The 23,906-nt window shown below is 41.7% G+C and overlaps 1 protein-coding gene across 4 annotated transcripts in view; it reads right to left on the bottom strand.

Moving 5' to 3' along the window:
• Prpf3 (pre-mRNA processing factor 3) overlaps positions 1 to 23,772 on the bottom strand; it is a 27,969-nt gene extending 4,197 nt beyond the window's left edge. Inside the window, exons 1-14 of one of the 4 annotated variants that reach the window (XR_007230709.3) lie at positions 23,640 to 23,772; positions 20,950 to 21,141; positions 18,713 to 18,843; positions 16,096 to 16,242; positions 14,781 to 14,864; positions 14,408 to 14,628; positions 12,278 to 12,584; positions 11,546 to 11,712; positions 8,788 to 8,867; positions 4,158 to 4,301; positions 2,323 to 2,422; positions 2,033 to 2,146; positions 395 to 513; positions 38 to 131 (exon numbers count right to left, since the gene is read on the bottom strand). Coding sequence is in view for 3 of the 4 variants with exons in the window: in XM_048427879.3 (XP_048283836.1) it covers positions 48 to 131; positions 395 to 513; positions 2,033 to 2,146; positions 2,323 to 2,422; positions 4,158 to 4,301; positions 8,788 to 8,867; positions 11,546 to 11,712; positions 12,278 to 12,584; positions 14,408 to 14,628; positions 14,781 to 14,864; positions 16,096 to 16,242; positions 18,713 to 18,843; positions 20,950 to 21,094 (1,843 nt within the window). In the remaining variant the exon portion in view is untranslated. Of the gene's footprint in view, positions 1 to 37; positions 132 to 394; positions 514 to 2,032; positions 2,205 to 2,322; positions 2,423 to 4,157; positions 4,302 to 8,787; positions 8,868 to 11,545; positions 11,713 to 12,277; positions 12,585 to 14,407; positions 14,629 to 14,780; positions 14,865 to 16,095; positions 16,243 to 16,876; positions 16,973 to 18,712; positions 18,845 to 20,949; positions 21,142 to 23,639 lie in introns of those variants that run through there. The other 3 variants (XM_048427879.3, XM_048427881.3, XM_048427880.3) reach the window with 3 other exon arrangements.
• Between the last annotated feature and the right edge of the window lie 134 nt (positions 23,773 to 23,906).

Raw genomic sequence — 23,906 nt, 5'->3', positions numbered from 1 at the left:
CCACCTCCCACTGCTCTCCCATTTGATCCCTTCTAACCCCAATTCACCATCTCCCTTCGTGTTAGATGTCTGTTCATCCCACTTTATCCGATGTAGCATGAGACGCTTAAATTTCTTCTGGGCCTTGGGGCCTGGAAAGAGAATTTTGAGAGAGTTGCAAAGACTAGATAGAAAGGCCCTCTGCGCTTGCCTAATGCTCAGACAGTACTGGTCAGGAAAACAAACCCCAGAAACCAAAGTGCAGCCTTCTACTCCAGCATACACAGAAACAGACATACATCAGATTCACTGACATCTCTAAATACCACATTTCTCTCCCTTCTCCCCACAATGCCAATCACCTGAGGGTCAGGGCTGTATAGGGATGGTTTCTCTCAATTCTTTGCACACTCACCCCCTTCCACTACCACCACGTTGACATCCTTGTGCAGTACCACCACCCCTGTCAGGTACAGCTGCCCAGCATTGGCCTCAATCTTGAACTTCTTGGCTGGGTTGCTCAAATTTCGAACTCTAGAGGAGGGAAATTTTAGTTACGTCTCAAGTTTATTATCAAAGCTGCCTGAATGGAATGGCAAATAAAGAAGGATCTGAAATGTTCACCTTTCTAAAATCAACACCTTGAACACAGAATTGTGTTTCTACTCTCTTGTAAGTACATTTCTTTCTTTTTCTTTTTTCTTTTTTTTTTTTTTTTTTAAAGACAGGGTCTCACAATGTAGGGCTGGCTGGCCTGGAACTCACAATGTAGAACAAGCTACTCTTGAACTCAAGAGATTTGCCTGCATCTGCTTCCCAAGTACTAGTCCTGTATTTCCTCATAGTAAGTAGTTAGAATTTATTCTATGAATGAAGAAGAGGTACTTACTATCATCCAAAAGTATTTATAAGTTCATTGTTCCAGAAGGTATAAAAAGCTTTAAATCCTGTCTCTTCTAGATGCTATCATGTAGATATCACATATTCATGAGATTTTTCTAAACAGAGACATCAAGAACTGTAAACAGTAATTACCTATAGACAGTGGTCCAAAGAGATAAGGGAAGGGGGGAAGGATGGACTCTTTTTTTTTTTTAAGATTTATTTATTTATTATGAATACAATATTCTGTCTGTGTGTATGCCTGAAGGCCAGAAGAGGGCACCAGACCTCATTACAGATGGTTGTGAGACGCCATGTGGTTGCTGGGACTTGAACTACTCAGGACCTTTGGAAGAGCAGGCAATGCTCTTAACCGCTGAGCCATCTCTCCAGCCCGGATGGACTCTTTCTAAGCGCTCCTCTCTATTATTAGAATTTGTTTTGTTGTTTTCCAGCCCGGGTTAGCCAAAAACTTACTAGCACAGGTTAGCCTTAAGCTTAAAACTGTCCTGCTTCTCCTAAGTGCTGGAATTATAGATATGCATCATCCCATCTGGTACAAAAATTTTAATCTGAATAAACACTAGTTTTGTAATAATGTACCATTTCTGATAAACAACTAGTTAAAAGAAATAAGCACATCTAAAAAAATATAAGGCATACAAGAGCTAACCTAGAAGAATAAAATGAAGACATTAAATCAATACAAAAATCAAAATATATTTCCAGGGTACAAATATATTCTGGAGTGAGGATGAAAGGCTTCTATGGTACATCAGGAAAAAACCATATACTTAATAAAAAAAAGTTAAAGCTCAGGACAGTCAGAGTTGTTATACAGAGAAACCCTGTCTTGAAGAACAAATAACAACGAACCAAACAAAAATTAATGTTTTCTAGAGAAATGAGGTACTTTAGATTTCACAAAGGATGAATAACCTGTAGATATGCTTTAAGGCCACAGTGATTCTGTCCTAAGCATTGGAACGATATTGAGAATTCAGGGGCAAAGAGGATGTGATGGAATACACCTTTAATATCAGGACAGGGGAGGCAGGGGCAGGAGGCCAGGCTGGTCTACATAGTAGGTTCCAGGACAGCTGTGAAATGTGGAGAGACTCTGTCTCAAAAAAGAAACAAGGTGTGGACAGTTGCCTATGTGGACACCTACCTATACACAGATATGTGCACACCCTGTGAAATGTCTTCTTTAAGCTTTTTAATTTTCTTGACCTTTCTCTGTTCTGCTGTAAGTTTTCTGGCAGCGTTGGCCTCTTCGTGCGCTCTGTCGTGACAGGAAGGACATCCACAAGTGAGAAAGGCATTGCAGATCAGAGGCAGGGCTAAGGAAAGAGAGAGCAACAGAGGACTCTCCCCTCCCTCCAATGTGGCCCCCAGGAGGGTCTGGAAAGGCAAAAGGTGTGGAGGTGTCCTGAGCCCCACCCGACCCACCACACTTACTTCTGTCTCTTTGCCATCTGAGCTCTGACGTGAGCTTCTACCTTCGTAGGGTCTTGGACTGCTTCTGTTCCTAATACTCGCATTAAATTTGAGATTCTCACTACAATGGAAAGAGAACAGCAATCAATCTCCCAATCTCCTAAGTATGTCTCTAGCGAGGACAATCTGATTTGTTGTTGTTTGCTCTGCTCACAAACATGGCTTATTTCAAATCTCTACTCAAAATTCACTTTCTACAATATCTTGAAAGTCCCACTCAGTTAACATAGATTTTTGTAGAAGATCAAAATATCTTTAAAAATTCAGTTTTTTTTTAAATTATAAAACACATTTATTTCTTATTTGTCAACACAAAACAAAAACAAAGACAAAAACCTTATAATCCAGGTAGTGGTGGCATATGCCTTTAATGCCAGCACTTGAGGAAGCAGAGGCAGGTGAGTTATCTCTCTACAGAGCGAGTTCAGGACATTTAGGGATACAAAGAAACCATCTTCAGTCCCCTCTTCTGTAAGGACTTTAGTTTTATTTCATGTACATGAATGTTTTGCTTGTGTGCATGTAAGTGCACCATGGAGTCTAGATGGCATCAGTTCCTCTGGAACTGGAGTTAGAGATGGTTCCAAGATGCCATCTGGATGCTGGTAACTGAACCTAGGTTCTCTCTACGAGCAGTCACTGCTCTTAACTACTGAGCCATCTCTCTGGCCTCTATTTTTGTGTTCTTGAGACAGGGTCTCCCTATACACCCTGGCTGGCATCAAACTTGCCATCCTTAAGTCCCGGACTCTCAAGTACTGGGAATATAGGTGTCATCACGCTCAGCTCTGTACTTTTGTTTTTGAAAATATCTTTTTTTCGGGGGGGAGGAGGAACGATAGGATCTTTTTCTATGTAGCTATGACTGTCCCAGAACTCTCTATGGAGGCCAGGCCAGGCTTTATCTCTTGATTCCTGGGATTAAAAGTGTTCACAACCATGCCCACTTTTTTTTTTTCTTTTTGAGATAGGGTCTCACTATGCAGCTCAGACAGGCCTGGAACTTCCTGTGTAATACAGGTTAATCTGGAACATGAGATCCTCTTGACTCACCATCCCAAGACCTAGGATTACCAGCTAGTGCCATCATACCTATCTATATACTAAGAATTATGTATAAAATTCCTCAAATACTACAACCATTGTCTTCATGATTTTTTTTCTTTGTTTTTTTCTAGACAAGAGTTTTTCTGTGTAGCCCTGGCTGTTCTGGAACTCACTCTATGGAACAGGCTAGTGCCAACCTCAGAGATCTGCCTGCCTCTGCCTATGCTGGGATTAAAGGCATGTGTCACCATCACCTGACTGTCTTCATGAATTTTAAGACTAGCATCCTTTTAATAAATTCTGGGGAGTCAATACAGCAAATAATGCTTAAAAAAAAAAAAAAAAAAGCAACGGGCTGGAGAGATGGCTCAGCAGTTAAGAGCACTGGCTGGCCTTCCAGAAGACCCAGGTTCAAATTCCAGCACCCACATGGCAGTTCACATCTGTCTGTAACTCCAGTTCCTGGGGATTTGATACCTTCATACCAATGCACATAAAATAGTTAAATAAATTATATATTAAAAAAGGCAAGCCCTAAATGACTTCTATAATAGAATGTGCTGATCTGTCATAAGGAAACGCAGCATAGATTAAAAAAAAAGTAAATAAATAAATAAATGAAAAACCTGTAAATGATTCAGAGAAACAACAAACAAAAACTTCCAACCAGTTAAAATGCCTCTAAGTGAAAAAAAGACAGACAGACAGACCGATTGACTTTGTGGCAGCAGGGTCAGCTAGACACATACCTTTGGGTTCTGGAGGAGGCATCAGACCTAGTCTGACTTTCTCCTGTAGCTCCTTTTGTGCTTCCCTCCTTGTTTGCCTCCGAAGCTTCTTCTGTTCCTTTTTTGTAAGATATACGCCAAGGGTAACTGGTGTATCATTGTCGACTGTGAGAAAGAGAAACGAGTTACCAAAGCCTGATAGTACAGAGAGATTTAGGTGAGCACCCAAGACTTAGAAGAACCATTAACTGGAAACAGTGGAGGGAGGAGGTTGACAGACACAGTCTTACTGTTCCCATTCAAAATTGCTGGAATGACAGGCATCCCCTAGCTGTGTTTGGTTTATTAGCTATTTCTACGTGGTGAGAGGAATAATATGGTTATGTTTTACTAAGTAAAAGTATTAATCTCAAGTCGGGCAGTGGTGGCGCATGCCTTTAATCCCAGCACTCAGGAGGCAGAGGCAGGCAGATCTCTGTGAGTTCGGGGCCAGCCTGGTCTACAAGAGCTAGTTCTAGGACAGACTTCAAAGCTACAGAGAAACCCTGTCTTAAAAAAAAAAAACAGGGCTGGAGAGACGGCTCAGCGGTTAAGAGCATTGCCTGCTCTTCCAAAGGTCCTGAGTTCAATTCCCAGCAACCACATGGTGGCTCACAACCATCTGTAATGAGGTCTGGTGCCCTCTTCTGACCTTCAGGCATACACACAGAAAGAATATTGTATACATAATAAAATAAATATATATAAAAAAAAGTATTAATCTCTCATGTTTTTCTTCACGAGGATTTTCACGAGGATTAACACTTTTACCAAATGTAATGTGTAAACAGAGCTGCATAAGGCTTTGGAGAAGTAAAAGTTTATAGAATTCCACTCAAGTTCTACTTTCTGAACTTTGCTGTTTCCATGGAATACAATTTAAAAACCATTAACCTACACAATAAGTTTTGTTTTGGGAATGAAGCCATGCTAACCACTATACAAACAACACCTTAATTTTAGCACTAGGGAATGGGGGAGGTGATCCTGTGGAAGGGGTTGGCTAGAGAGATGGTTCAGTGGTTAAGAGCATACACACATACACACCAACATGCCACTCCCATAGGCTCCCCCCATGCCTAAACAAAAATAAATAAATTTCCTTTTTTAAAAAAAGTGCTCCATGCTGGGCATGGGTGGTGCACACCTTTAATCCTACCATTCTATAGGCAGAGTAGATCTGAGTTAGAGGTCATTCTGGTACAAAGTGAGTGCCAGGATGGCTTAGGATTGTTTAACATAGAAACACTGTCTTGAAAAACAAACCAAGTGCATCTTTAATCCCAGCACTCAGGAGGCTGACACAGGTGGATCTGTGAATTTGATGCCAGCCTGGTCTACAGAGTGTGTTCCAGGGCAGACAGGGCTACATAGGGAAACCCTGTCTCCAAAAACAAACAAAAAAGTGTATAGTGCTCTTACAGAGGACCCAAGTTTGATTTATAGACCTACACTGGGTGGCTGACCCACCTGCAGCTCTAGCTTTTGGTCACCTCCAGACCATTCACTCTTAGTAAAAGAGAAATCTTTAACACCACAGTCTAACCAACAGGACCAATGGGCTCAATGGTAAAATGAATTTAAAATTAAAAAAAAAAAAACCCTTTACCACCAAAGCATGTTTAGTCAACAGTTAAAAAAAAAAAAGAAATCCCATATTCCTCTGACACATACTCATGTCAGTTAAATAAAATCTGATGAAGCTGAGTCCCTGATTTTAGCTTGTATAATAGGCTGAATGTACCTAACCTAAACACTTAAAATTTTCAATACTCCAAAACCAAAAATTATTTTTGGGACAGGGTTTTGTGTATCCTAGGCTGGCTTGAAATTCAGCATGTATCTGAAGATGACCTTGAACTTTTTTGTTTGTTTTTTTGTTTGTTTGTTTCAGAGACAAAGGTTCTCTGTGTAACAGTCCTGTCTGTCCTGAAACTCTGTAGACCAGGATGTGCTTGAACTCACTGAGGTCCTCCTGTCTCTGTCTCCAAGTGCTGGGATTATAGGCATGTGCCACCACCACCCAGCCGACCTTATCTCTCTACTTGGAGTGCTGGAATAAAAGTGTATTATGGCAACACACTTTATGCAGGGCTGGGGATCCAAAGCATGCAAGGCAAAAACTCTACCAACTGAGTTATATTTCCAGTTTCAGAAATCCAGAAAGCTTTACAAATTTAATTTCTGTGTACGTGTGGTGTGCTGGCACACATACGTATCCATATGTGTATGCCTGTATGTATGCACATTGTTATCTTCTTTGATTGTTCTCTACTTTAAATACTGAGACTCTTTACCCCGGGGGACCACAAACAGGCACTAGGGATCCACACTCCAGTCTTCACACTTCTGCAGCAAATGCTTTACCTTAGGAGCCACCTCCTGGCCCTGAAATTAACAACTTTTCACTATTACTGATATATTTCAAGTTTCCACATTAGAAACATTCAAAAGTTATGCAAATCTCAAAGTATGAAAAATTAGCATCTGAAACTTTTTTCCAAGCATTTTGGACAAGGGATGTCTTACTTTTATCTTATTGTTTCAATGTATTTTTGTAAACTTATTAGAACTATTGCCAAGTGAATTTGCTACTATGGTATTATCTTGATTCACCTGACAAAAAGTATTAAAATTCTTTAGGATCTATAGAACTCTCTTGGTTTTTCATTTGTTTGAGACATGGTTTTTCTATGCACCCCAGGCTGGCCTCAAACTTTGGAGTGATTCAAACAAATCACATCAGCCTCTTGAGTGTTAGGATTAAAAGAGTATGTACCATTAGCCCCAGCTAGTAAGCACATAATTTTTGTATTCTTTTTGGGTTTTGGAGACAGTTTCTCTGTGTAGCCCTGGCTGTCCTAGAACTCACTCTGTATAACAGGCTGGCCTTAAATTCATAGAGGTCCACCTTACTTCTGTCTCCTAAGTGCTGGCATTAAAGGCAAACACCACCAGTGTCAGACCTTGGTAGGCACATAACTTTTTTTTTTTGGTTTTTTTGAGACAGGGCTTCGCTGTAGTTTTAGAGCCTGTCCTGGAACTAGCTCTTGTAGACCAGGCTGGTCTCGAACTCACAGAGGTCTGTCTGCCTCTGTCTCCCAAGTGCTGAGATTAAAGGCGTGCGCCACCATTGCCTGGCATGGCACATAACTTTTTTTTTTTTTTGGGCACATAATTTTTAAAGGAAGTTTATTAGCTGTTTTATGAGAAAATTCTCAATGCTCTAAGTGACTTAATAAACACATTCAACGATGGAAAACAGCCACAACTACAATCTCTGCTGTCTCTGTCTCAAGTTACTCAAGTATGAAAAAAAAAATCTCCCCTTTTTGAGATAGGATCTCCATGTGTATCCCTTGCTTGCATGGAATCCTAAGTCTCCACAGTGGTAGATTTATAGGCATATACTAACACACCAAGTTAAACCACCTATCCCTTTTGACTGAACTAATGGACATTTACTACCAAAACAAAACAAAAATCCAAAAACAGACAAAAAGACTGAATAAAGCCAAAGATCACAAATGGGAACCAGGAACACGTAACTCACAAGCTGTACACTGACTTCCACATGAGAGTTGTGGCATCTGTGTGTCTACATGTATACACACGTGGTGTTCATTGCCAGGAAAACCGTCCAAAGAAATCTCAGATGATGTGGGCAAGTGAGTGAATTAGCATACATCTCCCAGCTTCAGTTTCCCAGTCAAGAGACCTTTGGGTCTCCAGAAGACTCTTCACCTTCACCGCTCAGCCCTAACCCCCACCCAGGCACAGGAACAGACGAATAGGTTTACTTTTCTTGTTTTCTTTTTCTTTTTGGCTTTTCAAGACAGGGTTTCTCTGTATAACAAACAGCCCTAACTATCATGGAACTAGCTCTGTAGACCAGGCTGGCCTCGAACTCACATAGATCTGCCTCTGCCTCCTGAGTGCTGTGATTTAAGAGAGGCTTACATTTATTAACAAATAGTATAAACAATGGAATGGTAGTTTACTAATAATCCTAAGGGAAGCAGACTATGAAAACAACCAAAATACACAGAAAGGAAGGAGTGTTGGCCTGGTGGTGCACACCTTTAATCCCAGCACTCCAGAGGCAGAGGGAAGAGAATCTCTACAATTACCAGGCCAGCATGGTCTACATAGTGAGCTCCAGACCAGCAAGGTTACACAGTGAGGTCTTTCTTTAAAACAAATAAATTAACAAAACACCAAAATAATAAAAAAAAATAATAAAAGCAAAATGACAGATGGACAGTTTTCAGTGGTTATGGAATTGCATAACGATAAAAGTCCAACTTGTGATATCAGCGAGGCCAACTGCAGATGAGGCACTGATTTGGTAATTGATGATCTCAATGTTGCCCAGTAGTCATTAGCTGACTGTACTATTTAGCTTAATTAAAATTTAACTGCAAGGCTCTGAGCTTCACTAATGCAATTCAGTTTTCCAGTGCACAATAATCACATGTGGGTAGAGGCTATAGGTTGGAAAGCACAGCAGAGAACTCATCTACTCTGTATAACTTCTATTGGCTAATACTGTACTAGAATCATAGTCCAAAATATTGGATAATCATAATCTATTGGATAATATATACATTACCTGGAGGGTTAAGCTGGGCTGGATGTTCAACAAGATTTGTGATTCCAAAATAATCTTCTCTCTTGGGATTTTGCTCTGTACTAAAATTGGAGGAAGAAGAGAAAACAAGATATGTGGGTAGAGATGATATCAAGAGTAGCCTAGAGACACAAAGAAAAAGTATCTGTTCTCTATGTGTTCTTCTGTATACTACCTATACCAGGTTCTTAGATTACACACGATTTTCAAACTGAGAAAAAAGGGTCTCAAAAAAGTTGGACATGTTCTCCATACCAGCCATTCATAATCTTAATATCAACACTAATATCCCTGATAGGCATATTTGCCTTTTCTGGTTTATTTTTATTTTATGTGCATTGGTATTTTGCCTGCATGTATGTCAGTGTATGGACGGCAGACACCTCACACAGATCCCTAGAACTAGAGTTATAAACAAGTGTGAGCTGCCATGCAGGTGCTGGGAATTGAATCTTGGCTCTCTGGAAGAGCAGACATTGCTATTAATGCTATTAACTACAGTCCCAAGCATATTTTCTTATTAGTAACAATGAGTCACTAAGAAGCAGGCTGACAAAAAATGGTTAAAAAAAAAAAAAGCAAGTTCCTAAAGTCATGTATCAGAATGAACATATACAAAATTCTCCGAAAAAATGTTTGCATATGTACATGTTCATGTGTATGTTGTGTGTGTGTGTGTGTGTGTGTGTGTGTGTACACATGAGGGAAGCCAGAGGCTGACACTGAGGACCTTTTTCAGTTGTTCTACAACTTATTCTTTTTGAGGTAAATCCACTCTCACTGAACCTAGACCTTCCTGATCTGATTAGACTGGCTTGCCAGTAAGCTAGAAGGATCCTCCTGTCCCTATCCTCCCCAGTGCTGGGATTACAGACATGCACTATTATACCATGCCTAGCACACATGAATGTGCACTCTCACGCCGGCTGTCCTGGAACTCGCTCTGTAGACCAGGCTGGCCTTGAACTCAGAGAGATCTGCCTGTCTCTGCCCCGCAAGAGCTGGGGTCAAAGGGGTCTGCCACCACTGTCTGGCTTTTAGTGTTTACTTAATGTGTTTTGTGTTCTGCATGCATTTATGTATGTGTACCATTATATGTGCTGGTACCTACAGAACTCAGAGGAGAGAGTTAGATATTCTAGAGCTGAAATTGCAGGTGGTTATAAACCATCATGTGGATACTGGGAATTGAACCAAGGTTCTCTTGGAGAGCAACAAGTGCTCTTAATTTCTGAGTCCCCAAACCTGATTTTTTTAACTACTGAATTCAGGTCCTGATGCCTGAACAGTAAGTAGTCTTTTACCAACAGAGCAAGCTCCCCAGCCTATGCTAATAAAGCTTTATTATTGTTATTTTGCCCATCAAGTAAGGATTCTTGCCTTAGAAGTAGGGATATAGCTGTGATAGAGCACTAACTTAAACTATGTAAGTTTCTGGCTTCAATTACTAATACTTCAAAAAGAAGTCAACAGCGGTGGCACACACCCTTTAATCCTAGCACCCAGGAGACAGAGACAGGTTCCAGGCTAGCCACGGCTACATAATGAGACCCTATCTCAAATGCCTTCACGAAGGGGAGGATGGGGAACTTGCAAAAAGAAAAGGAAAAAAGCCAGGAATGGTGGTGCACTTCTTTAATTCCCACACTTGGGAGGCAGAGGCAGGTGAAGCTCTGTGAGTTCGAGGTCAGCCTGGTCTACAAAGTGAGTTCCAGGACATCCAGAGCTGCTACACAAAGAAATCTTGTCTTGAAAAACCAAAACTAATCCAAACCAAACAAACAAACACAAAACCAACCAAACAAAAAAAGGAACGAAAAGAAATCGGCTGCTATAAAATAAAGCAAGAGAACTAACAAGAGAAGAGAAGGCTCAGTGGCCAAGAGCATTTTTGTTTCCAGAAGACCTGGCTTCAGTTCCCAGCACTCACACAATGACTTGTAAACAGCAGGAACTCCAGGTCCAGGACATCTGACACTTTTCTGGCCTCCACTAGGCAAATATGTGGTGTATATACATACACCTGCAAGCTATTCAGGCAAAACACTCATATACATAGAACAAAGATAAATATTAGAAAAAACAAAACAAAACAAAAACCATTGTTGATTGTGGTGGTACACACCTGAAATCCCAACACTCCTACAAGAAGGGAAGTAGAAGAAAATGAGCCGGCAAAATCCTATGTGTGATACAATGGAAGTAACAAGAGAGACCAGACCCTCCTCAACAATGTAGAAGGAAAAAGTGACTCCAAAAATTGTCCTCTGACTTCTACAGATGTGCAGTGGCATGTGCACACCTGCACACAAATTGAAAAGAAAAAAGTCTATGATCTCCCCCTCCCTTTTTCTTTTTTTGAAGTTCTGGGGATCAAACCCAAGTAGCTTCTACATACTAGCCATATGTTCAACCACTGACCTAGCCCTACAAATGGATCTTACAAAAATGTAAAATATATAGAATACACAGTAAGAAAAAAATGTAAAAGTCTAAAAGAAGTCAAAAGAAAATAGGTCCTGGGTTCATCTCCCAGCACTGGAAAAATAAATAAGTAAACAGATCTTCTACAGACTCATTCTTCTATTATTTGTCTGATTCTGGTACACTAGCCACAAAAGCTAAAAATAACTCAAGAAAGTCTGTGAATATATGTCTGTGCAGTTATCTATTTCCTTTGGATTTAAAGTGTTATTTGATGCATATGCATCATCTTTCCAGTATGAACTAACAAACTCACAGGTCAAAGCCATTGGGTATGATGTAAGAGTCCCACCACTCAATTTCAGGGATATCGCCTTCCTTTAGCTCTTTCTTAGGAGCAATAAGGGCAAGCCTAGTAGAAGTATGAATGCCTGTTTTTCTAGCAGCTTGTGAAATCTCTGCTTGCAGCTTCTCCAATTGAGCCTAAAAGCAAGAAAAAACAAAACAGGAAAATGAGTTGGAACAATGGAAGGTGACAGAGTCACAAATTTAAAAACACCCCTAGTTAAAATCTTTATACCTAATGAAAAGAATTCACAACTTCTGAAAGGTAAGAAAGGAATTTTGTTTTATTCCTTTACTCATTTATTTGTTCACTCTCCCTCTCTCCCTTCACTCCATAGTGTGTTTGCAGCAGATATGCATTAGTGGAATTCTATGAAAATCTCACTCTGAGAAGACAAAAAGGTCTATTTAACTGTCTATATATCATTTCAACTTTCCTAAGTACATGGATTTTCTGTAGTAAATTTTAAATGCCAGGCTATCTTTCATCAAAAGAAATCGAGACAATGGTTCTGAATTGTCTTCCTCAACTGTCAGTCTATGGGGAAAATTTCTACACAGGCAGAAAGTAGTCAGGAAGAGAAATATACTAAACATTAAATGTTCTAGGAATACAGCACTTAAACCATATACTTATTGCTTTAAACTATGTATCTAATTCCCAAAAATATGGAAGCTAACAGCGTCTTAACTTATGAATTACCTTTGTCCGTAATCGTTGAGCAATCTTTTCAAATTTGCCTTTGTCATGGAATTTAAAAGTGCGTCTTTGGCGCTGGGAAGGTGCAATTGAAACTCGGGGGTCAAAAAAGGTATTAGATTCCATGTCCTCTGATGGCTTTTCTTTCAGTTGCTGCTTGAATTGTTCCCTTTTTACAGCTCGAATATTTGCCTTTAGGGTGGGCATCCGATGTGTCAATTCAATCTCCTTGCCTGTTGCATCTACAGTGCGACCTTGCTCATCTAGGATCAGCGGTGTAGGTTTAGTCTGATCTTTTAACTCTACTTTCCTGAAAAGTCCACAAAGAAATAAATCCTATGGGTTACAACATTAAAGCAAGCAAAATCCACAGGAAACAAAAGAAACAGCCTAAGGAAGACAACCATGTAAAGTACTTTTAGGGAAGGCAGTCCCATTAGTGCTCAATAAAACCTGATTTAAAAACACCAAAGGAGGGGACTGAAGAGATGGCTCAGCAGTTCAGAGAACTTGCTGCTCTAGCAGTGGGCCTGGGGTTTTTTCCAGCATCCTCTTGGGGCTCACAACTATCTATGTAACTTTAGTTCCAGGGAATCTAATGATCTCTTCTGACCCCATGTACTACAGGTACCCATGTACTACACAGATACACATGCAGGCAAAACACACATACAGGGGGCTGGAGAGATGGCTCAGCGGTTAAGAGTATTGCCTGCTCTTCCAAAGATCCTGAGTTCAATTCCCAGCAACCACACGGTGGCCCACAATCATCTGTAATGAGGTCTGGTGCCCTCTTCTGGCCTGAAGGCATACATGTAGACACAATATTGTATACACAATAAAAACAAATATTTAAAAAAAAACACACATACATGTAAAATAAGTAAATCTCAAAACAAAACAATACAACAAAAACAAAGTAGATTAGTTCAGTTTTTTTAGCTAAAACACAAACCAGGTTAGAGCTGTATTTCACTATTACAGCACTTGCCCAGCACAAGTCTCTAGGCTCCAACCCAGGCACTGAAGGAAAAAGGCCACAAAAAATTTATCTGAGTATCTAAATACAGGGCATAATCAAATGAAATCAATTCTAAAAATCATGCTGAGAAGAATTTGTTATCTAATCTTATTTTATTCCTAAATTCTTTTTTTAAATTTATCTTTAGGTCCTCTGGAACTGGACTTACAGATGGCTGTTAGTCAACCTGTGGGTGCTGGAAACCAAACCCTGGTCCCCTGAAATAGCAGCAAGTGCTTTTAACTACTAAGTCACTGTCTGCCCACTCCACCCCCTATATTTATTTCATACACATTGGTGTTTTGCCTATATGTATGTCTGTGTGAGGGGATCAGATCCACTGGAACTGGAATTATAGACAATTGTGAGCTTCCAGGTAGATGCTGGGAATTGTACCTGGGTCCTCTGGAAGAGCAGCCAGTGCTTTTAATAACTGAGCCATCTCTCCAGCCTCAGCCCCCTACTTTTTTTGTGGTAGTAGTGGTGGTGGTGGTGGTGGTGGTGGTGGTGGTGGTGATACTTTGAATTGAGAACCCAGGGCCTCCTGCATACTAGCCAAATGTTCTACTACTAGGATACACCTCTTAACATCTATCTGCTCCTAAATTCTTTAATCAGTCTTAGGATGCCAAACCAATAACAAACGAGACAGGGTCTTGATATGCAGTACTGGCTGGCCTGGAGCTTTTTATGTTAGACTAGGCTAGATTCATATTTACCTCACTCTTCTTGCCACTCCCTCCTGAGTAATAGAATTGCAGGTATGTGTCACCACATTTCACCAAGTCTAACATCTGGTCTCACTCACTACTGTTTAATGGCTAAAACTCTTGAATGATAGGTCCAGAAACCTTGACTCTATTCTTACCTCCAATAATAGCTAAAAATATTACTTTTGTTCTACCAATTATAAACACACAACGAACTCTACAACAAAGCCAAAATTAAATGTAATTGGTATTTAGAACACAAATTACAAGTATGAAATGGTAAGAAATTATTAAATGTTCTTTAGGGGAGAAAAAAAATCAGTAATGTTCAAGTAAATTACCTTCAATTCACTACTCCTAAAATTTCAGAAGTGATAAGGGAAGTCTGTGAAAGATACTCACGGTGGAGCTATGCCCATGGCATGGAGATTAGCCAGGCCCACCATGTTGGCATTGCCAATCAGCCCTGGTTTCAAAGCCAGCTGGGCTTGGATTCGTGCTTGTAGCTCAGCTGCTTTCCTCGCCTTCTCAATGGCATCATTCATAAACGTAGCGGCCTGGGAGGGCTGAATAGTGTTGCCAATTGGAAGTCGCTCTGGTTGGGAAGAAGAAGGTGTCTTTGGCTATAAGACAGAGATGAAAAGAAATCCAAGGGTTTGAGATAGCTAGGCACACAGATACATACATACCATGGTAGTTATACAGGTGACTGTGGACTGTCTGGACTCTCATGTGCATGAATGACAACAAATTCAGAGCAATGTGGACACAATACCTGAGGTGTAGGAGGGCTAATGAAGCTCAGTTGTTTTTTCCGTTCCTCAATTTGTCGTGTGGCTGCCTCCATCATCTGTTTGATCTGTTCTCCAGAGGGAAAAATTGAAAAAGATTAGTTTCTCCCATAAATGCTCCCAAATGAAAAGAATTCAGTTCTAGAAACCTAAAAGTTCATGAATGTCTCTACACAAATGTGTGCGTGCACACAGACCACACACATACATACAGAACTTGCATCATAAACTAGAAACTTTAGTAAGCCTTTACGATCAAGCACTAGAATTTTTCAATCTTCTTTCCCCCACGGTAGGACTGGTGTATTAGGTAGTATACATTATGGTGACTGAGACGCCGACAATGAGTTTAGAGCTGTGCACTTCCTGCTTGTAGCACGTTGAATAAGGCATGAACATCTTAACTTCCCAAAAATCTAAAAGGGGGAAAGTAATGCGTGCACACTTCTTACCAAATTATTACACTAAAGAGGGGCAGGTTTGGCGAGATGGTTAGGAGCTAAAGCACCAACTGCTCTTTGCAGAAGACCTGTGTTCAGTTCCCAGTACCCACACGGTGGTTCACAACCATCTCTCACTAGTTCTAGGGATGTGATACTTCTAATTTCCACGGGCTCTTGCATGCACATGGCGCACATATACCTACTTAGGCACAGAGACATAAAATAAAATAAGTATTTTTTTTTTTAAATTATGCTTGCCAATCAGGCATGTTGGCGCAGACCTTTATCTTAGCATTTGGGAGGCAGAGGCAGGCATATCTATCTCTGTGAGTCTGAGGCCAGTCTGTTCTATACATAGTGATCACAGGCCAGTCAGGGCTAAATAGTAAGACCTTGTCCCAGAAAATAATCATGCTACCAATCCCTGAATTTCTACTGTAGGTAACCATGGGCAATGGTGCCAACCCCTGAATTCCTACTGTATGTAACCCTAGGCAATAGTGCCGGCCTCTTTAGATGTGTTTCTCTAAACCCCCTTGGCATGTCCTAATGAAGCTCAGAAAGAAGCTCTAAGGATACAGTCAAGCCTACTGCTACCGTTTCATTTAATTTTCCCAATAATGATGAAGTGGACAATTGGTCAAACAATGACATAACATACTAGGTGCTTAATAAATACAATTTCAATAATCCTTAGCTGGACTATTTCTGATTAAATTAAGGACTGCTAAAACATAAAGCAAAAAATGAAACTTTTCCAAATGGTTAATACCAATTCAAATCAAGACCGCAGTAAATACGGACCTGAGTGCCTTTTGTTTCAGCTCACAACATTGCTTTGCTTCTCTTAACTAACCTGGAGCTTTGTCAGCATGCCAGGGCTTTCTGATGGAGGCCCAGGGATCACCTCTGGCTCCTCTTCTACTTCCTCAAAACGGGGTATTCGCCGCTTCTTTACCCCTGATGATTCTTTTGAGATCTCAGAGTCATCACCAAACACCTCCTAAAGGAACCGAAGATGAAAGAAGAATTGTATCCCTCCCCAGGGGAAAAATGGAAGAACCATCCCGACCCTACCAGCATCCTGTGTTTTTCCCAGGGGAATGACACAATCTTTCAAACTACTTTGGAAGGGTCTTCTAGACTCTCCACCAAGTGGACCATCTCACCCAACTTCATCATCCTTCTACCCCATTCAAGCAAATTTCATCCCCACATTCTCATAAATGTTCCCATCTCAAGATCTCCACCAATGCTACTGCCTACATTGTGCTCTGCCTCCAAACTCTTTCCCACAGATCCTGTCTCAAACTCACCTCCTCCAGGAAGCTTTCCTCATCACCTCAACCCACTCTGATCAAACTGTTCTTTCACATTCTCTTGAGCACTTACAGCTTGGTTCATATAAGATAACATTAAGATTGCTGACACTGTTTGCCGTGTTAGGTAGTACTTTCTCCCAATTAAAATCTAAGTTCTTCCAGAAAAGAGGCTTGTTCTTTTTAGTATTCCCCAATAACATTTTCTTCTTATCATACAATGGGAACTCAAATATGTTGACTAATTTGCAAAATGAATTTAATAGGACCAAGAGTGGCCAACTGGAAGGGACAATGGGAAAAAGCAAATGTACACACCGGTGGTAGGCTTTGGGTGACATCCCCTCTTCACTAGGAGGGCTCGTGTTTTGCAAGGACATATCCTCAGCCAGGGGCGAGCGCTTCCTGGAACTCCTACAGTTCAAGAAAAAGGACTCTCCCATAATATATTGTGTGGAGTGGGGACTTGAATGGACCAAAAATGGGACCCATATTCCATGCTATCTAGATATCTCCCTCGAGAAACCATTTCTACTACCCCACCCAATGTAGTCAATTCATTCAGAGCGTGAGCTTGGCACTTACAGTGGCATGTACTACCATAACATAATCTCCACTGTGATCTGCACAGCATGTGGACTAGCCATCCCTCTTAAGTTTAACCCAAGTCTGAAATTCTATAATCATTTATACAAAACTGCTCCTCAGATTTTATAATCTGCAGCTGATTTATTGCAACTCCTCACTTCTACATTGCAGACTGATTTAAGGCAAGAGTATGTTTGATTTCTCTGATTACCCTATAAAGCTATAAAAACAAAAAGAAAAGGAATTTCTTTTCTTGGTCCTGTAACCTGGCCCAAACCCCAGGCAGACACTGCACATCTTTTTATGTCTCAGAACAAGAACTGACATCCAAGGTACCAAAAGCACCTTCGAGTGACTATCATGGCATGTGCCTAGAATATCGGCACTCCGGAGGCTGGGCCAGAATCTCTGAGTTTGAGGTCGGTCTAGCCTTGGGGGCAAGATCTTGTCTCAAAAATCCAAAACAAGGGCTGGAGAGTTGATTCAGAGGTTAAGAGTGAGTTTGCTCTTCCAGGGACTAGTTTGGTTCCTAGCACCTACATAGTGGCTCACAACCACCTCTAACTCAAGCCCCAAGGGATTTGACACCCTCTTCTGACATTTATGGGCACCTGTGTGCATACACATACATAAAAATTTTAAAATGAATCTTTAAAAAAATCCATAAACAAAAGAAAACATATTAAATATAAAGACAAGTGGATCATGGTGATACACCCCTGTAACCCTAGCACTCGGAGGGAACATCAGAGTTCCAGGGACAGGCTGAGCTAGCTAGCTATATAGTAAGACCTATCTCAGAACAAACAAACAAAAACCCAAGAGAGGCAAAGGGAAGTCAGACAGAAATTGGCTTCATTAGGGAACTGAGATAGATCAGCTGCTTGACAGTGCTCATATGTAAAAGGGCCATAACTACAGAGCACCCATAGCATAAGCACTTCATAGAAAAGGGAGGAGTATTTCTAACTCTTTTACACATCCCACTCATGGAGTCAGTGACCCTCAATAGGGTACAAAACAAATGTGGGCTATATGGTAGTTGGTTTCAGGCATTTTATCTACAAGCATATTAAATAGAAATCTCTTTAATGGGCAAGAATGAGGTTTACAGTCAGGAAGCAGTGGAGATATGAGGAAGCAACTCTCTAGACTGTAAGTAGTCCAAGATTCTTAGAGCAATCAATTTACAGGAAGTAGTAAAGAGGGAACGGTGAAAATAGAACAATGTATAAAAAAGGACAAAGCTATCAATTACTTCTTGGGACTACTTTAAATGAATTTTGCTCATAACTGAAAGATGGTGATAATACAAATCCTACCCCTCTACTGTCTGATGATCCCTCTTAAACAATGGGGGCTCTATTTTGTTGTTGTTTTTACTCTTTATTTATTGAAATACAGGATTGAGCCCAGGGCCTCATGCATGCCAGGCAAGCACTCTCTATTCCTGAGCTATAACCCTAGTCCCAACACCAGGCATTATGTTAAAGTGTAAACAGGTAAGCTGAGCACGTTTCTTATTCCAAACACTCCTGAGCTTATTAGACAGTGACCGCAACCTACCTTTAATTCTCGTTTTCTGCTTCTGTCACTGCTAGACTTGGAATGTCTGGAGCTTCGGCCTTCTTCCACAGCCTCAAACAGCTTATCCACAAATCGGAGAGTAGAATCATCAAGAAAAGGTTTCAGGTGATCTGACAGGAAAAACGAGGCCATAGATTAAAAAGGTAAAAGTATACAGTCCAATACCAACCATGAAACAAAGAACAGACTAGTACAGGAGGGAGAATGCTTTCACTTTTTATTTCTTTTACGTAAATTTATATTTTGACTGCACATGTCACTACATGCTACATTCCCAAGGAGGCCAGAAGATGGCACTGACTCCCTTGGACCTGGAGTTAGACAGTGTTAGCTGACATGTGGGTGCTGGGAATTGAACCTGGGTCTGCCACAAGAGCAGCCAGAGGTCTTAACTGCTGAGCCGTCTCTCCAGCTCAGGGGAAAAAAAAATTTAAAAATTTCTTTGTAGGGAACTAGAGAAACGGTTAAGAGCACATACTGCTCTTGCAGAGGACCCAAGTTTGGTACCCAGAATTCATAATGAGCTGCTGATAACTGCCTATGACCTCAGGGCAATTTAACCCCTCTGAGGGCATCTTCCCTTACATACCCATACCCACACACACAATTTACCTAAATGCACACATGTGCACAGGCTCGCGCATGCACGCAGGCACACGTGCACATACACATATTTAAAAACATAAACTATAGGGGCTCAACAGGTGGCTTATCAGTTAAGAGCACTGGCTGCTTTTCTAGAGCGCCTAGGTTTGATTCCCAGCACCATATGGAGGCTCACAACTGTCTGTTTAAACTCCAGTTTTAGGAGAGCTGACTCTTTCTAGCTACCTGCATACTTCTGGGGTATATACAAAAATGTAAACAAAACACACACATAAAATTTAAAATAAGAAATAAGAATAGCTTCAGGCATGATAATACTGTAATTCCAGTATTCAGAAGACAGAGAACAATTAGGGCTAAATATTAAAATCTTGTCTTCATAATAACTTAAAAGAAAAGAATTTTCTTTTCAGAATTCCCAGTTCCTGCTATACTTAATGACCCTTTTATATGAGATAAAAGGTTCTAATTTTTTTGAAGCTGAAAGTATAGCCAGAGAAATCTGCTTAAATTGAGCATCAAAGTTTTAGATGAGGGTTGGGAATGTAGCTCTGTGGAAGAGTACTTTGCTTGGCAGACACAGGGCTTGGGTCCAATTCCCAGCACCCAGTAAACGGTTTAAGACAATTATCACCTTAAACTTCCTACACAACAAATCATCGAAGACTACCACCGAACCCACCGCCCTGTACCTTTTCCTATCTCTTACTAGACTTCCATACTCTGAGGTGTCAATCAGATCAGGCTCTTTGCTGCAGAGTATTTCCTAAGCAGACTTGACCTAGGTGACTTAGTATGGTGGCCAAAGACTGTGATTTATAATGTGCCAAAAATAATAAAGAGAAAGAGAAAGATTGGTTGTTTAAGTTCTTCCCATTGTAAAAGAAGGGAAAAGGAGGGAGGGGGTGGCTCAGTTGGTGGAGTGCTTGCCTAGGTCTGGTTTCCTCCACCTCCAGTGCCGCATAAGTCAGGTATGGTGCATGCATAATCCCAGAATTCAGAATGTAGAGCAGTGCTTCTCAACCCTCCTAATGCTGCGACCCTTTAATACAGTCCCTCATGTCGTAGTGACCACACCATAAAATTATTTCATTGCTACTTCACATCTGTAATTTTGTTACTGTTACGAATTATAACATTAATATCTGACAAGCCGGATATTCAACATATGACTCCTGTGGGGTCAAGATCCGTAAGTTGGGGACTGCTGATGTAAGGGTCTGAGTATCATAAGTCTTAGGCCATCTTCAGCTATAACATAATGAGTTGGAAGCCAGGCTGGGCTCCATGAGACCCTGTCTTTAAAAAAAGGTGGGTGGGGGGAAGAGAATAGTACATACCTTTAATCCCAGCACTCAGGAGGCAAAGGCAGGTGGATCTCTCTGAGTTCAATGCCAGCCTGGTCTATATAGCAAGTTCCAGGCCAGACATGGTTTCACAGGAGACCTTGTTCCCCAAAACAAACTAAAACAAAGATGGTAGGATGGGGAAAGGTTCATTATTCTGACCTTTTCTTTGATTTGTTCCTAATAGAGACAGTCTAGGGAAGTTCAAATCAATGTTTGGGATGAATTTACACCTGGAGTCAGAAGAATCAGAAAGGTACATACCAGCTGCCTTCTTCTTGTCCATGCCCTTCCCCACACAGTTCAGTGCCGCGGTGACCACTGTGGGCTCTGAGAAGCCCAGCACCCTCTTCACAGTCTTCTCTATCCATGGTTTCAACTCATCCAGCTCCCGCTTAGACAGCGCCATTTTGGGGGAAAGGAGAACGACAGCTCGAATGGGATGAGTTACTACACCTAAAACAAACCAAGCAAGAGTCAGAGAAAAGGGAAATCAAACAAAAAAGTCAGGATACAGTAGACTAGGAAGGAGTGCTTCCCCCTACCTCCTTCCCATTCCTACTCATGTACCTCTACTTTATATGAACGGGAATACTTGCCTCAAAACCCAAGTCTCAAAAGAAGGACGTGTCCCACTAGCTGTTTTGGTTTTTGAGACAGGAGCTCACTGTGTAGCTCAAGCAGAACTTAACACTGGCAATCCTCCTGCCTCCTCTTGCCCAGTCAGGGATTCTGGGAGTACACCACCATGCCCCAGTCATTAGATGTTTTAATTCTAATTCAGCATCAGTTATCAATGCTATCTGAAAAATAAGCAAACTGGGAATAACCTGTCTGAGGAATGAGTGCTAACTTCTGACCCTGTCACGCAAAGGACAGACAGACAGAACATTTAAAGAATCAATCTAGAAGACAACTTTACTTCAGAAGGCACTCTCTAACCCAGCTCTGACCTAAGACTTTTCTGAGGGGGGAACGAGGGTTTATCCCAGTCAGTCCTCCTGTGGTAAAGTCTCATAATCCTTAAGAGCGTTGTTACATTTCTCTGTAGTTTTATTCACAGTGGTGAACATGCTATACACCAGGATTCCAACACATACTCTACAGAACTTGTCAGCTGACTTACGAGAAAGAATCTAAGCTCAGAAAAATGGCTATTCATGTTTTCAATTCTCTCCTTCTCACTTCTATTATTTATTAGCTCCAAACTCTCCACAACAAACTTCTATTATGTAAAGCAAGCTGTCATAAAATTTCAACAGTACATATGGGTAAAATGTACATCTTAAATCTCAAACATCTTCACAAGCATAGTGAAAACTTCACTTCTGACTTTCTTCCAAATAGCTGTATCACAATCAATGAACTGCTCTGATCCCAACTTCCCAGATGGCCTCCCCAAGCACTGCCATGTATCATGGTATGATTTGGGAACTACTCTTCCAAAAAAACAATGTTTATAATGTGTACCCCAGGCTGGCCTCGAACTCATAATCTTCCTGCCTCGGGCTCCTTCAGCAAATCCTACTGGTGTGTGCCACCACAACCAGCTCAAAATATTTTAAGACATCTAGATCATACAAGCCTGAAATTCCAGCACAAGGGAGGTAAAGACGGAAGAATTAGGAGTTCAGGTCTAGCCTTGGCTACAGAGCTCAAAGTCACCCTTGGCTACATGGACCTTTTCATAAAACAGAAAGATGCACCCTGGGCAGTGGTGGTGCATGCCTTTAATCCCAGTACTTGGGAGGCAGAGGCAGGTGGATCTCTCTGAGTTCGGGGTCAGCCTGGTCTACAAGAGTGAGTTACAGGACAGGCTCCAAAGCTACAGAAAAACCTGTCTCGAAAAACCATAAAAGCAGAAAGATGCAGTCTAATTAGCTCCTACAGCCTTGACGGATTCATTTTTCCTATGATCTGCCACCAATTAGTAGTAACTCTGATATGTCTGAATGAAGCTGGAAGGCTGTGCCTCAGTGACAAGTTTTATGAAATAACCCTGGGGTAGCGGTTTTGTGCCATCATGAGATAGCAGTTTACTTACAGTCTATCAAAAAGAAAGCAAACACAAGCTCTAACAAGAGTGGAGCAAAGAGCTCACTGAACAGACAGTAAATATACTAAGCACCACCATTTATAAGCCGTTGGGCAAATAAGTTAATTCTCCAGAGCCTCAGTTTACTCATCTTAGAAAATGGGAACATTTGACACAGCACTCCATTCAATAACTAGTTAAGTAACTACTGTCGAGCAGAATACTTACTGCATGTTCAAACACACACAACTGTGACCAAGATAGTCAAGAGCCCTCATGTTACTGGGACTTACAACCCACTACAATCCAATAATAGGCTAGAAAGTGTACGCAATTTCAAAATCCAAAGTACTAGCTGAAGCATATTAGCAGATTGGATGTGAGCCCAAGCACTACACTAACAAATGGATGTCTTCAAATTCGACCCGATTCTTCCTAAACGTGCAAACGAGACAGTCAACGGGTAAGAAAGTTTCAGCTACCGGAGTTGTCACTAACCAAATGTTCAACCATAACAGCGAGGAGGCGGCAGCGTCGGTGGGGGGACCGGAGGGAGCAGAGGAAGGCAGAATCTCTTATGAATGAGCAGGAGCAGAACGCCAGCTTCCAAGGAATCCCTTGCTCTTCTCAGCTGCAAACCCCTGGTCCCCAGTGCCCCCATCTTCAGTCTTTCCAACCGGTCCCCGCCCCACGAGTCCCACCTAACTCCTCACCTCAGAGCAGGTCTGCCCACCCTGCTCCTTCCCGCCCCCGCCCTATTCCTCCAGCAAGCCCATTCTGACTCGTTCCCCCAAAGAACCGGGCGCTCCTCTACCCCGCTTCCCGCCGACGACTCCCGCTCGATCCTCCCGCCGGACTCAGCCCTGTCCGGCCGCTCGGACCGAAGGCTACCCTCTCGGGGCGCGGGGCCACTACTCACCTCACAAACTTCAGCCCCTGAGACGGAGCCCGAACGTTACACCGGAACCGGAAACCTTCCGGTCGCCCTACGGCCCGCCGTCCCTACCGCCACAGCGGCCGCCACGCTGCGGTCCCCACAGCACGTGACCAGGGAAGGCGGGGCCGCGGCCGCGCAGCCGCGGTAGACTGGGGCCGGCGGCGAGGCGCAGGCGCAGCGGGGTCCTAGAGCTCAATCGGCTGACTGCCCGCGGAGCGATTCCCACATTAGCCCAGTCATTCTTGCCTG

This window comes from Myodes glareolus, chromosome 17, assembly GCF_982192425.1.
Source record: "Myodes glareolus chromosome 17, mMyoGla1.1, whole genome shotgun sequence".
Lineage (NCBI taxonomy): Eukaryota > Metazoa > Chordata > Mammalia > Rodentia > Cricetidae > Myodes > Myodes glareolus.
This window is presented reverse-complemented; position numbering and strand designations above follow the sequence as displayed.